The sequence below is a fragment of the Camarhynchus parvulus genome, unplaced genomic scaffold (genome assembly GCF_901933205.1).
Source record: "Camarhynchus parvulus unplaced genomic scaffold, STF_HiC, whole genome shotgun sequence".
In the NCBI taxonomy this organism is placed as follows: Eukaryota; Metazoa; Chordata; class Aves; order Passeriformes; family Thraupidae; genus Camarhynchus; species Camarhynchus parvulus.
The window spans coordinates 72,300-84,990 of NW_022148270.1; the positions used below are offsets into that span (position 1 = coordinate 72,300).

Below are 12,691 nucleotides of genomic sequence, written 5' to 3' on the forward strand. Positions count from 1 at the left end.
CCGAAATGCCCACGGGATCCCCAAAATACACACGGGATCCCAAAAAATACCCACGGGATCCCCAAAATACACACGGGATCCCAAAAATACACACAGGATCCCAAAAAATACCCACTGGATCCCCAAAATACCCCCTGAACCCCGAAATGCCCCGGGATCCCCAAAATACACACGGGATCCCCAAAATACCCACGGGATCCCCAAAAATACACACGGGATCCTCAAAATACCCCCCCAACGACCCAAATCCAACCCCCCAAAATGCCCACGGACCCCAAAAATCCCACGGGACCCCAAAATACCGGGATCCCAAAATGCACACACGGGATCCCTAAAAATATCCCTGAACCCCAAATATACCCACGGGATCCCCAAAAATACCCACGGGATCCCCCAAATACCCCCTGCACCCCCAAAATACCCCTGGGATCCCCAAACTCCCCCCTGGGCTTCCAATGTCCTCAATGCCCCCATGGCCCCAATGTCCCTCAATGTCCCCCAATGATCCCCAATGTCTCCGATGTCCCCCAATGACCCCATGTCCCAAATCCCCCCCTCCCCAATGTCCCCCGATGTCCCCAGATGTCCCCAATGTACCCCCGATGTCCCTCAATGTCCCCCAATGTCCCCAATATCCCCAATGTCCCCCCAATGTACCCCCAAGTCCCCCAATGTCCCCAATGTCCCCCAATGTCCCCCAATACCCCCAAGTTCCCCAATGTCCCCAATGTCCCCCAATATCCCCAATGTCCCCCCAATGTCCCCAATCCCCCCCAATGTCCCCCGATGTCCCCCCCCGATGTCCCCAATCCCCCCCAATGTCCCCAATGTCCCCCAATGTCCCCAATGTCCCCCCCCGATGTCCCCCGCTGTCCCCGCCCCCCCAGGCCATCCTGGAGTCGCCGCAGCGGCAGCGCCCCCTGGCGGAGATTTACCATTGGTTCAGCCGCAGGTTCGGCTTCTTCCGCCACAACACGCGCACCTGGAAGGTGGGGACCCCAAAAAATCGACCCTGGAACCCCAAAGCAGCCCTGGGACACCCCAAAACTGCCCTGGGAACCCCAAACCCAGCCCTGGGACACCCCAAAACCAGCCCCGGGACACCCCAAAACTGCCCTGGGACACCCCAAAACCAGCCCCGGGACACACAAAAACAGACCCGGGACCCCCAAAACAGCCTCGGGAACCCCAAAAACTGTCCCGGGACACCCCAAAACAGCCTCGGGACCCCCAAAAACTGCCCTGGGATTTTGGGGTTCCCCCCCAGAACGCCGTGCGTCACAACCTGAGCCTGCACAAATGCTTCGTGCGGGTCGAGGCCGCCCGTGGCGCTGTCTGGACCGTGGACGAGGCTGAATTCCGGCGTAAACGGGGCCAGCGTTACCCCAGGTACCCCAAAAACCCCTCCAGGGACACCCCGAAAACCCGCGGGGTGTTTGAATCACCCCCAAAACCCGCGGGGTGTTTGAATCACCCCCAAAACCCGCAATGTTCCTCTGACCTCCACAGGGACTGCGAGCTCAAGTATTTCATGGCACCCCGGAGCTGATGGGGAACCCCAAAACCACCTCAAAGCGACCTCAAACCACCCCAAAATCACCCCAAAACCACCCCAAAATCACCCCAAAACCACCCCCAAAACCACCCCAAAAGCACCTCCCTTTCCCAGGAGGAACATGACACCCCCAAACTGCTGCACTGGGATTTATTGACGCCATAAATGAACATTTGGGGGCGATTTTGGGGGGCTCCAGGGGCTCCCCCAAACCCTCTGATTGTGGGACCCCCCAAAACGACCCCAAAACCCCCCCAAAACCACCCCAAAAGCACCCAAAACCATCCCAAATCCATCCAAAACCATCCCAAATCAAAATGACACTGAAAACGGCCCCAAATCCCCCAAAACTGGGGCTCCAGAGGCACCCCCAAACGCGCACTGGATTGTGGCACCCACAAAGGAACTTTTGGGGCCGATTTTGGACCCCCAAGGGTACCCCAAACCCTCTGAATGTGGGACCCCCCAACACGACCCCAAGACCCCCCAAATGACCCCAAGACCCCCCCAAAACCACCCCAAGACCCCCCAAATCCCCCAAAACTGCTGCACACGACACCCCAAACTGCTGCACTGGGATTTACTGACACCACAAAGGAACTTTTGGGGGCGATTTTGGGGGGCTGCAGGGGTTCCCCCAAACCCTCTGAGTGTGGGACCCCCCAAAACCACCCCAAGACCCCCACACTACCGAAGACCCCCAAAACCCCCAAAACTGGCAGCGCAAAACTGCTGCACTGGGATTTACTGACACCATAAATGAACTGTTGGGGGTATTTTTGGGGGGCTGCAGGGGCTCCCCCAAACCCTCTGAGTGTGGGATCCCCCAAACGACCCCAAAACCATCCCAAATCCATCCAAGACCACCCCAAAATCACCCCCAAACTGCTGCACTGGATTTATTGACACCATAAAGGAACTTTTGGGGGCATTTTTGGGGGGCTCCAGGGGCTCCCACAAACCCTCTGAGTGTGGGACCCCCCAAAACCACCCCAAGACCCCCCAAATGACGCCAAAACCATCCCAAATCCACCCAAAACCATCCCAAATCCACCCCCAAAACCACCCCAAATCACCCCAAAACTGCTGCACACGACACCCCTAAACTGCTCAACTGGGATTTATTGACGCCATAAATGAACATTTGGGGGCGATTTTGGGGGGCTGCAGGGGCTCCCCCAAACCCTCTGGTGTGGGACCCCCAAAACGACCCCCAAACCCCCCCAAATCACCCCAAAACCACCCCCAAATCCACCCCCCCCCCCCAAAACCACCCCCAAATCCCCCCAAACTGCGCCCATGACACCCCAAACTGCTGCACTGGGACTTACTGACGCCATAAATGAACATTTGGGGGCGATTTTGGGGGGCTCCAGGGGCTGCCCCAAACCCTCTGATTGTGGGACCCCCAACACGACCCCAAGACCCCCCAAATGACCCCCAAGACCCCCCAAAACCACCCCAAGACCACCCCAAATCCCCCCAAAACTGCTGCACACGACGCTCCCAAGCTGCTGCACTGGGATTTATTGACACCACAAAGGAACTTTTGGGGGCGATTTTGGGGGGCCGCAGGGGCTGCCCCACCCCCGCTGAATGTGGGACCCCCCAAAACCACCCCAAGAGCCCCCAGATGATGCCAAAACCATCCCAAATCCACCCAAAACCATCCCAAATCCATCCAAAACAACCCCAAATCCACCCAAAACCACCCCAAATCCACCCAAGACCCCCGAAAACCACCCCAAATCCCCCCAAAACTGCTGCACATGACACCCCAAACTGCTGCACTGGGACTTACTGACGCCATAAATGAACATTTGGGGGCGATTTTGGGGGGCTGCAGGGGCTCCCCCAAACCCTCTGAGGGTGGGACCCCCAAAACGACCCCAAAACCACCCCAAATCACCCCAAAACTGCTGCATGGGGATTTATTGACACCACAAAGGAACTTTTGGGGGCGATTTTGGGGGGCTGCAGGGGTTCCCCCAAACCCTCTGAATGTGGGCCCCCACCCCAAGGACCCCAAGACCCCCCAAATGACCCCAAGACCCCCAAAACCACCCCAAGACCCCCCAAATCCACCCAAGACCCCCCCAAAACCGCTGCACACGACGCTCCCAAGCTGCTGCACTGGGATTTATTGACACCACAAAGGAACTTTTGGGGGCGATTTTGGGGGGCTGCAGGGGCTCCCCCAGCCCCGCTGAGTGTGGGCCCCGGGGTTTCGGGCGTGGCTGCCCCCTTTCCCGGGCGCACCGGGGGCGGGCGCGCGCGCAGCAGCGTTTTCCCTGGCGGCGCTCGGCAGCGTCGCTGAGGGTCCACCCCCCTCCAGGCTGGCCGGGAGCTTGGCGCCGCGCCTCCGGATGGGGAGGAAACCGGGGCGAAAATTGGGGGGGGAAAAATCGGGGAGGGGAAATTGGGGGGGAAAAATTGGGGGGCAAAAATTGGGCGGGGGGGGTAAAAATTGGGGAGGGAAATTGGGGGAGGAAAATTGGGGGGAAAACTTAGGGGGGAAAAATTGGGGGGGAAAAGGGGTGGGGGAAAATTCGGGGCAAAATCAGTGGGGGGTAAAAATTGGGAAAAAATTGGGGAGGAAAATTGGATGGGGGGAATTGAAGGGGAAAATTGGTGGGGTAAAAATAGGGGGTAAAATTGGGGGGGGAACGGGAGAAGAAAATTGGGGGGTAAAAATTGAGGGTGAAAAATTGGGGGAAAAAATTGGGGAGGAAAATCGGGGGGAAAAATTTGGGGGGAAAAATTGGGGGGGAAAATTGGACGGGGGGGAATTGGAGGGGAAAATTGGGGGGAAAATTAGGGGGGGAAAATCAGGGGGGGAAAATTGAGGGGAAAAATTGGGGAAAAAATGGGGAAAAATGGGGTAAAATTGGGGAGAAAAATTGGGGAGGAAAATCGGGGGGTAAAACTTGGGGGGGGAATTGGAGGGGAAAATTGGGGGAAAAAATTGGGGGGGAAAATCAGGGGGGAAAACTTAGGGGGGAAAAATTGTGGGGGAAATTGGAGGGGAAAATTGTGGGGTAAAAATGGGGGGAATGGAGGGAGAAAAGTGGGGGGTAAAAATTGAGGGTGAAAAATTGGGGAAAAATTGGGGAGGAAAATCGGGGGTAAAACTTGGGGGAGAAAACTTGGGGAGGAAAATTGGATGGGGGGGAATTGGAGGAGACAATTGGGGGGCAAAAATTGGGGGGGGAAATTGGAGGGGAAAATTGGGGGGGGAAATTGGGAAAAAATTGGGGGTGAAAAATTGGGGGGAAAAAATTGGGGAGGAAAAATGGGGGACAAACTTAGGGGGAAAATTGGATGGGGGGGGAAATTGGAGGGGAAAATTGGGGGGGGAAATTGGGGGGTGAAAAGTGGGGGTTAAAAATTGGGGGGACAAAATGAGAGGGAAAAATTGTGAGGGGGCAAAATGGGGTAATAAAAATTGGGGGGTAAAAATTGGGGGGGAATTGGGGGGGAAAACAGAGGGTAAAAATTGTGGGATAAAAATTGGGAGAGCAAAATGAGAGTGGAAAAATGGGGGAGCAAAATGAGGGAAAAATTGGGGGAAAAATTGAGAAGGGAAAAACTGAGGGGTGAAAAGCTGGGGGGGCCCAGAGGCACCAGAAATTCGTTGTCCCCCCAAAATCGCCCCCCCAGCCCCACCTGCTCCTCCAGGTCCCGGATCTCCCTCTGGATGGTGCCGGTGTCCTCGATGGTTCGGATCAGCTGCGCGCAGTTCTGGGGGTGGGGGCACCGAGGGGGGCTTCAGAGGGACCCCCCGAATTCCAGCGCCCCCAGAGCCCCCCAGAGCCCCCAGAGCCCCCAGAGCCCCCCAGAGCCCCCAGAGCCCCCAGAGCCCCCAGAGCCCCCAGAGCCCCCCAGCCCCGGTAGCCCCCCAGAGCCCCCAGAGCCCCCAATAGAGCCAGTAGGCCCCCCCAGCCCCCAGAGCCCCCTGAGCCGCCTCGTCAGAGCCCCCGCGGCGCCCAGAGCCCCCAGGGCCCCGCCATTAGCGCCCAGTTTGGGGCCCCCAAGCAGAGCCCCATTTCGGGGGGACCCCCCCAAGGGGCCCCCATAGGGGCCCCCAGGGCGAGCCCCCAGAGCCCCAATTTGGGGAGCGGCCAGAGCCCCATTGTAGAGCCCCCAGCGGATACGTCGTGATGGTTTGCGGGGACTAGTATGGTTTTCGGGACACCACGTGGACAGTTTGGGGACACACGGGGACATTTGGGGGGACAGGGGTGGTTTGGGGACATTTGGGGGGACACGGGGACATTTGGGGAGGGACGGGGACATTGGGGGACAGGGATAGTTTGATGGTTTGGGGGGACAAGGATGGTTTTGGGGGGCACAGGGACATTTGGGGGGACACGGGGACATTGGGGGGCACAGGGACATTTGGGGACATTGGGGGGACAGGGATGGTTTGGGGGGCACAGGGGCAATTTGGGGGACACATGTGACACTTTCCCAAAGGGACATTTTGGGGGGACAGGGACAATTTGGGGGCACAGGTGACAATTTGGGGGGGCACAAGGACACTTTGGGGGGGACATGTGACAGTCTGGGGGACACAGGGACACTTTCCCAAAGGGACAATTTGGGGGTTCAGGGACATTTTGGGGGCTCCCAGCTCCTCACCCCTTTGGGGACCCCCCCATCCCGGGGGTGCCACTGAATCCCCCAGCCCCCCAAACCCCAGCGTGACCCTCCCCCTCCCCATCCCATTTTTGGGGTCCCCTCCCCATTTTTGGGGTCCCCATCCCATTTTTGGGGTCCCCCCTCCCCATTTCTGGGGTTCCCTCTCCCCATTTTTGGGGTCCCCATCCCATTTTTGGGGTGCCCATCCCCATTTCTGGGGTCCCCTCCCCATTTTTGGGGTCCCCCATCCCCATTTTTGGGGTCCCCATCCCATTTTTGGGGTGCCCCCTGCCCACCTTGAAGAGCAGCTCGTCGGTGACGCTGAAGGTTCTCTCCAGTTTCCCCACCAGGGCGTTGATCTCCTTCTGCAGCGCCCTGGTGTCCTCCAGGATCTGGGGAGGGGTCCCCAGGGGGGGTCAGACACCCCAAAATCCCCCTCCTCAAATTGGGGGTGCACACAGACCCCAAACCCCCAAAACCTCCACAGAACCAAACACCCCAAAATCGCCCCCAAACCCCTTCAGGCTGCCTGAGGGACCCCAAAACTCCCCCAAAGTGCCCCCCAAAATGTCAGAACCCCCCAAAACGTCAGAAGCCCCCCAAATTCTGCCCCCCAGCCCTCCAAACCCCCCCCAAAACCTCCAATGGAACCAAACACCCCAAAATTGCCCCCAAACCTCTTCAGGCTGCCTGAGGGACCCCAAGACTCCCCCAAAGTGCCCCCCCAAAAATGTGAGAACACCCCCAAAGTGTCAGAAGCCCCCCCAAAGTGTCTGACCCCCCCCCCAAAATTTCAGAATCCCCCCAAAAATGTCAGAAGCCCCCCAAAATCGCCCCCCCAGCCCCCCAAAACCTCCAATGGAACCAAACACCCCAAAATCGCCCCCAAACTCCTTCAGGCTCCCTGAGGGACCCCAAAACTCCCCCAAAGTGCCCCCCCAAAATGTCTGAACCCCCCCAAAGTGTCAGAAGCCCCCCAAAAATGTCAGAAGCCCCCCAAAATCGCCCCTCCAGCCCCCCAAACCCCCAAAACCTCCAATGGAACCAAACACCCCAAAATCGCCCCCAAATCCCTTCAGGCTGCCTGAGGGACCCCAGAACTCCCCCAAAGTGCCCCCCCAAAAATGTGAGAACACCCCCAAAGTGTCAGAAGACCCCCCAAAGTGTCAGAACCCCCCTAAAATGTCAGAACCCCCCCAAAGTGTCAGAAGCCCCCCAAAATCGCCCCCCAGCCCCCACCTTGCCGATCTCCTCCTTCTGCTTGCGGATGTTGCCCACGAGCTCCAGGATGCGCTGCGTGTACCCGGCCCGGGAAACGTCGCGGGGCAGCGCCGCCAGCTCGGCCACCTCGGAACCCAAAATCACCAAAATCAGCCCCAAAACCTGCCCTGGGCACCCCCCAAAATCACCCCAAAATCAGCCCCAAAACCTGCCCCAAATCACCCCAAAATCACCAAAATCAGCCCCAAAACCTGCCCCAAATCACCCCAAAATCACCAAAATCAGCCCCAAATCATCCCAAAATCACCCCAAAATCAGCCCCAAAATCACCCCAAACCTCCCATCGCGGGGCAGCGCCGCCAGCTCGGCCACCTCAGAAACCCCAAAATCACCAAAATCAGCCCAAATCACCCCCAAAACCTCCCCAGTGACTCCCAAACCCCCTGGGCCCCCAAAAAACCCCTCAGGGCCCCCTCAATGACTCCTGAGCCCCCCAAAACCCCTCAGGACCCCCCTGAGCACCCCCCAAAACCCCCTTAGGACCCCCCCAAACCCCTCAGGGCCCCCCCAAAACCCCTCAGGGCCCCCCCAAACCCCCTCAGGACGCCCCCAAACCCCCCCAGACCACCCCAAAACACCTCTAGGGCCCCCTCAAGGACCCTTGAGCCCCCCAAACCCACTCAGGAGCCCCCCAAACCCCCTCAGGATGCCCCCAAACCCCCCCAGACCCCCCCAAAACACCTCTAGGGCCCCCTCAAGGACCCCTGAGCCCCCCAAAACCCCCTTAGGACCCCCCAAAACCCCTCAGGGCCCCCCCAGACCCCCCAAGGGCCCTCTCAATGACCCCTGAGGCCCCCAAACCCCCTTGAGCCCCCCCAAAACAGCTCAGGACCCCCCCAGACCCCCAAAACACCTCTAGGGCCCCCTCAATGACCCTTGAGCCCCCCCAAACCCACTCAGGACCCCCCCAGACCCCCCCAAAACACCTCTAGGGCCCCCTCAATGACCCCTGAGCCCCCCCAAACCCACTCAGGACCCCCTGAGCACCCCTCAAAAACACCTCTAGGGCCCCCCAAACCCCCTCAGGGCCCCCTCAATGACCCTTGAGCCCCCCAAACCCCCTCAGGATGCCCCCAGAACCCCCCAGACCCCCCCAAACCCCCTCAGGGCCCCCACAATGACCCTCGAGCCCCCCCAAACCCACTCAGGACCCCCCTAGAGCCCCCCAAAACACCTCTAGGGCCCCTCAAGGACCCCTGAGCCCCCAAAACCCCTCAGGACCCCCCAAAACCCCTCAGTGCCCCCCAAAGCCCCCTCAGGACCCCCTGAGCCCCCCAAACCCCCTCAGGACCCCCCCAGCCCCCCCTCAGGCCCCCCCCAAACGCCCCCAGCCCCACCAGCTGGCCGTGCAGGGTCTCTTTCCTCCGCGCCTCCTCGGCGGCCGCGCGCGCGCTGCAGCAGCGCCCGCGTCTCCGCCAGGCGCCGCGAGGATTCGCGCTGGGGGGGACACGGGGGGGAACCCGAAATCACCACCGGGAACCCCCAAACAGAACAGCGGGAGCTGGACACCCCAGAACCCCCCAGACGCGCTGCAGAAGCGTCAGGAAGGGAGCACAAAATAAAGGAGGGGGAGATCTGGGGACCCAGTTTTGGGGAACCCGGGCACCCCAAACTCAATTTTGGGGAACCCGGGCACCCCAAAGCCACTGAGAAGGGACCTCAGAGATCCCAAATCCACCTGGGAAGGAGCTGAGACCTCCCAAAGCAACAAGGGAGGAACCCCAAAAGTGCCGTTTGGGAATGCGGGAAACCCCAAAAGGGAAGGGACGGAAATGTAAGAGAGGGAGGGGAAGGAAGGGAAGGGAAGGAAAGAAGGGAAAAGGGAAAAGGGAAAAAGGGAAGAAAAAAGGGAAAAGGAAAAGAAAAAGGAAAAGAAAAAGGAAATTTCAAGAAAATTTCAAGGAAATTTCAAGGAAAGGAGAAGAAATTTCAAGGAAAGGAAAGGAAAGGAAAGGAAATTTCAAGGAAATTTCAAGGAAAGGAAATGTCAAGGTAATTTCAAGGAAATTTCAAGGAAAAGAAATTTCAAGGAAAGGAAATTTCAAGGAAAGGAAATTTCAAGGAAAGGAAAGGAAATTTCAAGGAAATTTCAAGGAAATTTCAAGGAAAGGAAATTTCAAGGAAATTTCAAGGAAATTTCAAGGAAATTTCAAGGAAATTTCAAGGAAAGGAAAGGAAAGGAAAGGAAAGGAAAGGAAAGGAAAGGAAAGGAAAGGAAAGGAAAGGAAAGGAAAGGAAAGGAAAGGAAATTTCCAAGAAATTGAAATTTCAGGGAAGGGAAGGGAAGGGAGGAGGGAGGGCGGTGCCGGTACCTGGGCGCGGTCCCGCAGCGCCCGCAGCTCCCGGTACTCGGCCAGCAGGCGGGGCCGGGAGCGCTCACTGACGGCCAGGCGAGGGAGGGCGGCTGCTGGACTCCACCAGCAGCTGCGAGAGATGGGAGCCCCGGAGTGACACCCCGAAACTCGGCAACGACACCCCAAAAACTCGGGAACACCCCCGGAGCGACACCCCAAAAACTCGGGAACGACACCCCAAAAACTGGGGAACACCCCCGGAGCGACACCCCAAAAACTGCTGAACACCCCCGGAGTGACACCCCGAAACTCGGGAACGACACCCCAAAAACTGCTGAACACCCCCGGAGTGACACCCCAAAACTCGGGAACACCCCCGGAGTGACACCCCAAAAACTCGGGAACACCCCCGGAGTGACACCCCAAAAACTCGGGAACGACACCCCAAAAACTGCTGAACACCCCCGGATTGGTCCCCTAAAAACTCCTGGACCCCCCCCGAACTGACCCCCCAAGTCACTGACACCCCCGGACTGACCCCCCCAAACCCGCCCCTCACTGGGACCATTCTCGACCCCAAATCCCCCCCAACCCACGCCCCCAAATCTGCTGGGAGCCCCCAAACCCTCCCCCGGGACCCCCAAATCTCCCCCAGACCCCCCAGCCCCACCTGCAGCTTGCCCAGGTTGTTTCCCCCTCCCCAAACCCCCTGGGACCCCCAAATTCCCCCCCAAACCTTCTGGGACCCCCAAATTTCCCCTCAAACCTTCTGGGACCCCCAAATTTCCCCTCAAACCTGCTGGGACCCCCAAATTCCCCCCCCCAAATCTGCTAGGACCCCCAACCCCCCGGGACCCCCAAACCCCCAGACCCCACCCCAACCCCCCCTGCACCCCATTGCCCAGGTTCTTCTGGGCCCCCGGCAGCAGCTCAAACGCCGGAGCCCCAATGACCCCCAAAGCCCCCAGCCCCCCCGCAGCGCCCAGGGCGCCCGGAGCTGCTGCAGCTCGGCCTCGGCCTGGGGGCACCCCGAAATCACACAGAGAACCCCAAATTCACACAGAGAACCCCAAAATCATCCAGGGCACCCCGAAATCACACACAGCACCCCAAATTCACACAGGGCACCCCAAAACACCCCAGAGAACCCCAAAATCACACAGAGCACCCCAAAATCACACAGAGCCGCCCGGAGCTGCTGCAGCTCGGCCTCGGCCTGGGGGCACCCCGAAATCACACAGAGAACCCCAAATTTATCCAGGGCACCCCAAAATCATCCAGGGCACCCCGAAATCATCCAGGGCACCCCGAAATCACACACAGCACCCCAAATTCACACAGGGCACCCCAAAACACCCCAGAGAACCCCAAAATCACACAGGGCACCCCGAAATCACACAGGGCACCCCAAATTCACACAGAGAACCCCAAAATCACACAGGGCACCCCAAATCATACAGGGCACCCCAAATCACACAGAGCACCCCAAAATCATACAGAGCACCCCAAATTCACCCAGGGCACCCCAAAATCACCAGAGCCCCCCAGAGCCCCCATGTGCCCCCCAAAATCACCCAGAGGAACCCAAAAATCAAACAGGGCCCCCCAAAGTCCCCCTTCCCAGTGCCCACCTGTGCCAGGCTGAGCTCCGCCCCCCAGATCTGCCCCCTGCACCCCAAAACCCCCCTGTGCCCCCCAGATCTGCCCCCTGCACCCCAGACCCTCCACAGTGCCCCCCAAATCTGCCTACCCCCCTGTGCCCCCCCCCAGATCTGCCCCTGCACCCCAAAACCCCCTGTGCCCCCACCCCACCTGTGCCCCCCAGACCCCCATGCCCCCCCCCGTGCCCACCTGTGCCCCCCCTGCCCACCTGTGCCCCCCAGATCTGCCCCCTGCACCCCAAAACCCCCCTGCGCCCCCCCAGTGCCCCCCCAACCCCCCGTGCCCCCCCCAGACCCCCACATGCCCCCCCGTGCCCCCTTGCCCACCTGTACCCACCTGTGCCAGGCCGAAGCCGCACCCCCCGTGCCCCCCAGAGCCTCGGCCCCCAGTGCCCCCACAATGCCCCTCCGTGCCCCCCAGACCCCCATGCCCCCCGTGCCCCCCGTGCCCACCTGTGCCCCCCGTGCCCACCTGTGCCAGGCCGAGCTGCGCCCCCAGACCCTCCTCGTGCCCACCTGTGCCCCCTGGTGCCCCCCCGCCCACCTGTGCCAGGCTGAGCCGAGCCCCCAGACCCCTCCCCAGACCCCTCGTGGCCCACCTGTGCCCCCAGATCTGCCCCCTGCACCCCAAAACCCCTGAGTGCCCCCAGTGACCCCACAATGCCCCCGCGTGCCCCCGCAGACCCCACATGCCCCCCGTGCCCACCTGTGCCAGCCCCACCTGTGCCCCCAGACTGCCCCCTGCACCCCAAAACACCCCTGGTGCCCACCTGTGCCCCCTGCGTGCCCACAGTGCCCCTGCTGACCTGTGCCCCCGCAGTGACCACAGTGCCCCCCAGTGACCACTGTGCCCACTGTGCCCACCTGTGCGAGGCCTGAGTGGCCGCCCAGTCCGCGAGTGACTGCTGGGTGGCCCCAGTGCCACTGGTGGGGTCACCTCCAGTGACCGCCTGGGTGCTGGTGCGAGTGACCACAGTGACCACTGAGTGACCACAGTGACCACTGAGTGACCACTGAGTGACCACTGAGTGACCAGTGAGTGACCACTGAGTGACCACTGAGTGACCACGAGTGACCAGAGTGACCACTGAGTGACCAGTGAGTGACCACTGAGTGACCAGTGAGTGACCAGTGAGTGACCAGAGTGACCAGAGTGACCAGAGTGACCACTGAGTGACCAGTGAGTGACCACAGTGACCACTGAGTGACCACAGTGACCACTGAGTGACCGCAGAGTGACCACAGTGACCACTGAGTGA

The 12,691-nt window shown here is 59.9% G+C and overlaps 2 protein-coding genes across 2 annotated transcripts; one reads left to right on the plus strand and one right to left on the minus strand.

The window, feature by feature from the left end:
• Positions 1 to 572: 572 nt before the first annotated feature.
• Positions 573 to 1,612, plus strand: LOC115916401 (forkhead box protein P3-like). Its single transcript, XM_030970112.1, has 4 exons — positions 573 to 593; positions 888 to 989; positions 1,268 to 1,389; positions 1,510 to 1,612. The coding sequence occupies exons 1-4, from the start codon at positions 573 to 575 to the stop codon at positions 1,547 to 1,549; spliced, it is 285 nt and encodes a 94-aa protein (XP_030825972.1). The 3' UTR covers positions 1,550 to 1,612.
• Positions 1,613 to 3,460: 1,848 nt separating this feature from the next.
• Positions 3,461 to 11,861, minus strand: CCDC22 (coiled-coil domain containing 22). Its single transcript, XM_030970113.1, has 7 exons — positions 11,792 to 11,861; positions 9,790 to 9,901; positions 8,815 to 8,914; positions 7,436 to 7,543; positions 6,482 to 6,588; positions 5,222 to 5,321; positions 3,461 to 3,529 (listed from the first exon to the last, which is right to left on the minus strand). Exons 1-7 carry the CDS (start codon positions 11,859 to 11,861, stop codon positions 3,461 to 3,463), a joined length of 666 nt encoding a protein of 221 aa, XP_030825973.1.
• Between the last annotated feature and the right edge of the window lie 830 nt (positions 11,862 to 12,691).

Bases quoted from the DNA above. Each gene is read 5' to 3' on its own strand.
- LOC115916401 (XM_030970112.1), top strand. From the start codon at position 573: ATGTCCCCAGATGTCCCCAAT. The intron at 594-887 runs GTACCCCCGATG...CCGCCCCCCCAG, and splicing joins TGTCCCCAGATGTCCCCAAT to GCCATCCTGGAGTCGCCGCA. The intron at 1,390-1,509 runs GTACCCCAAAAA...TGACCTCCACAG, and splicing joins CGGGGCCAGCGTTACCCCAG to GGACTGCGAGCTCAAGTATT.
- CCDC22 (XM_030970113.1), bottom strand. From the start codon at position 11,861: ATGGGGGTCTGGGGGGCACGGAGGGGCATTGTGGGGGCACTGGGGGCC. The intron at 9,902-11,791 runs GTGCGGCTTCGG...CATCTCTCGCAG, and splicing joins GGCTCTGGGGGGCACGGGGG to CTGCTGGTGGAGTCCAGCAG. The intron at 6,589-7,435 runs GTGGGGGCTGGG...ACCCCTCCCCAG, and splicing joins AGAAGGAGGAGATCGGCAAG to ATCCTGGAGGACACCAGGGC.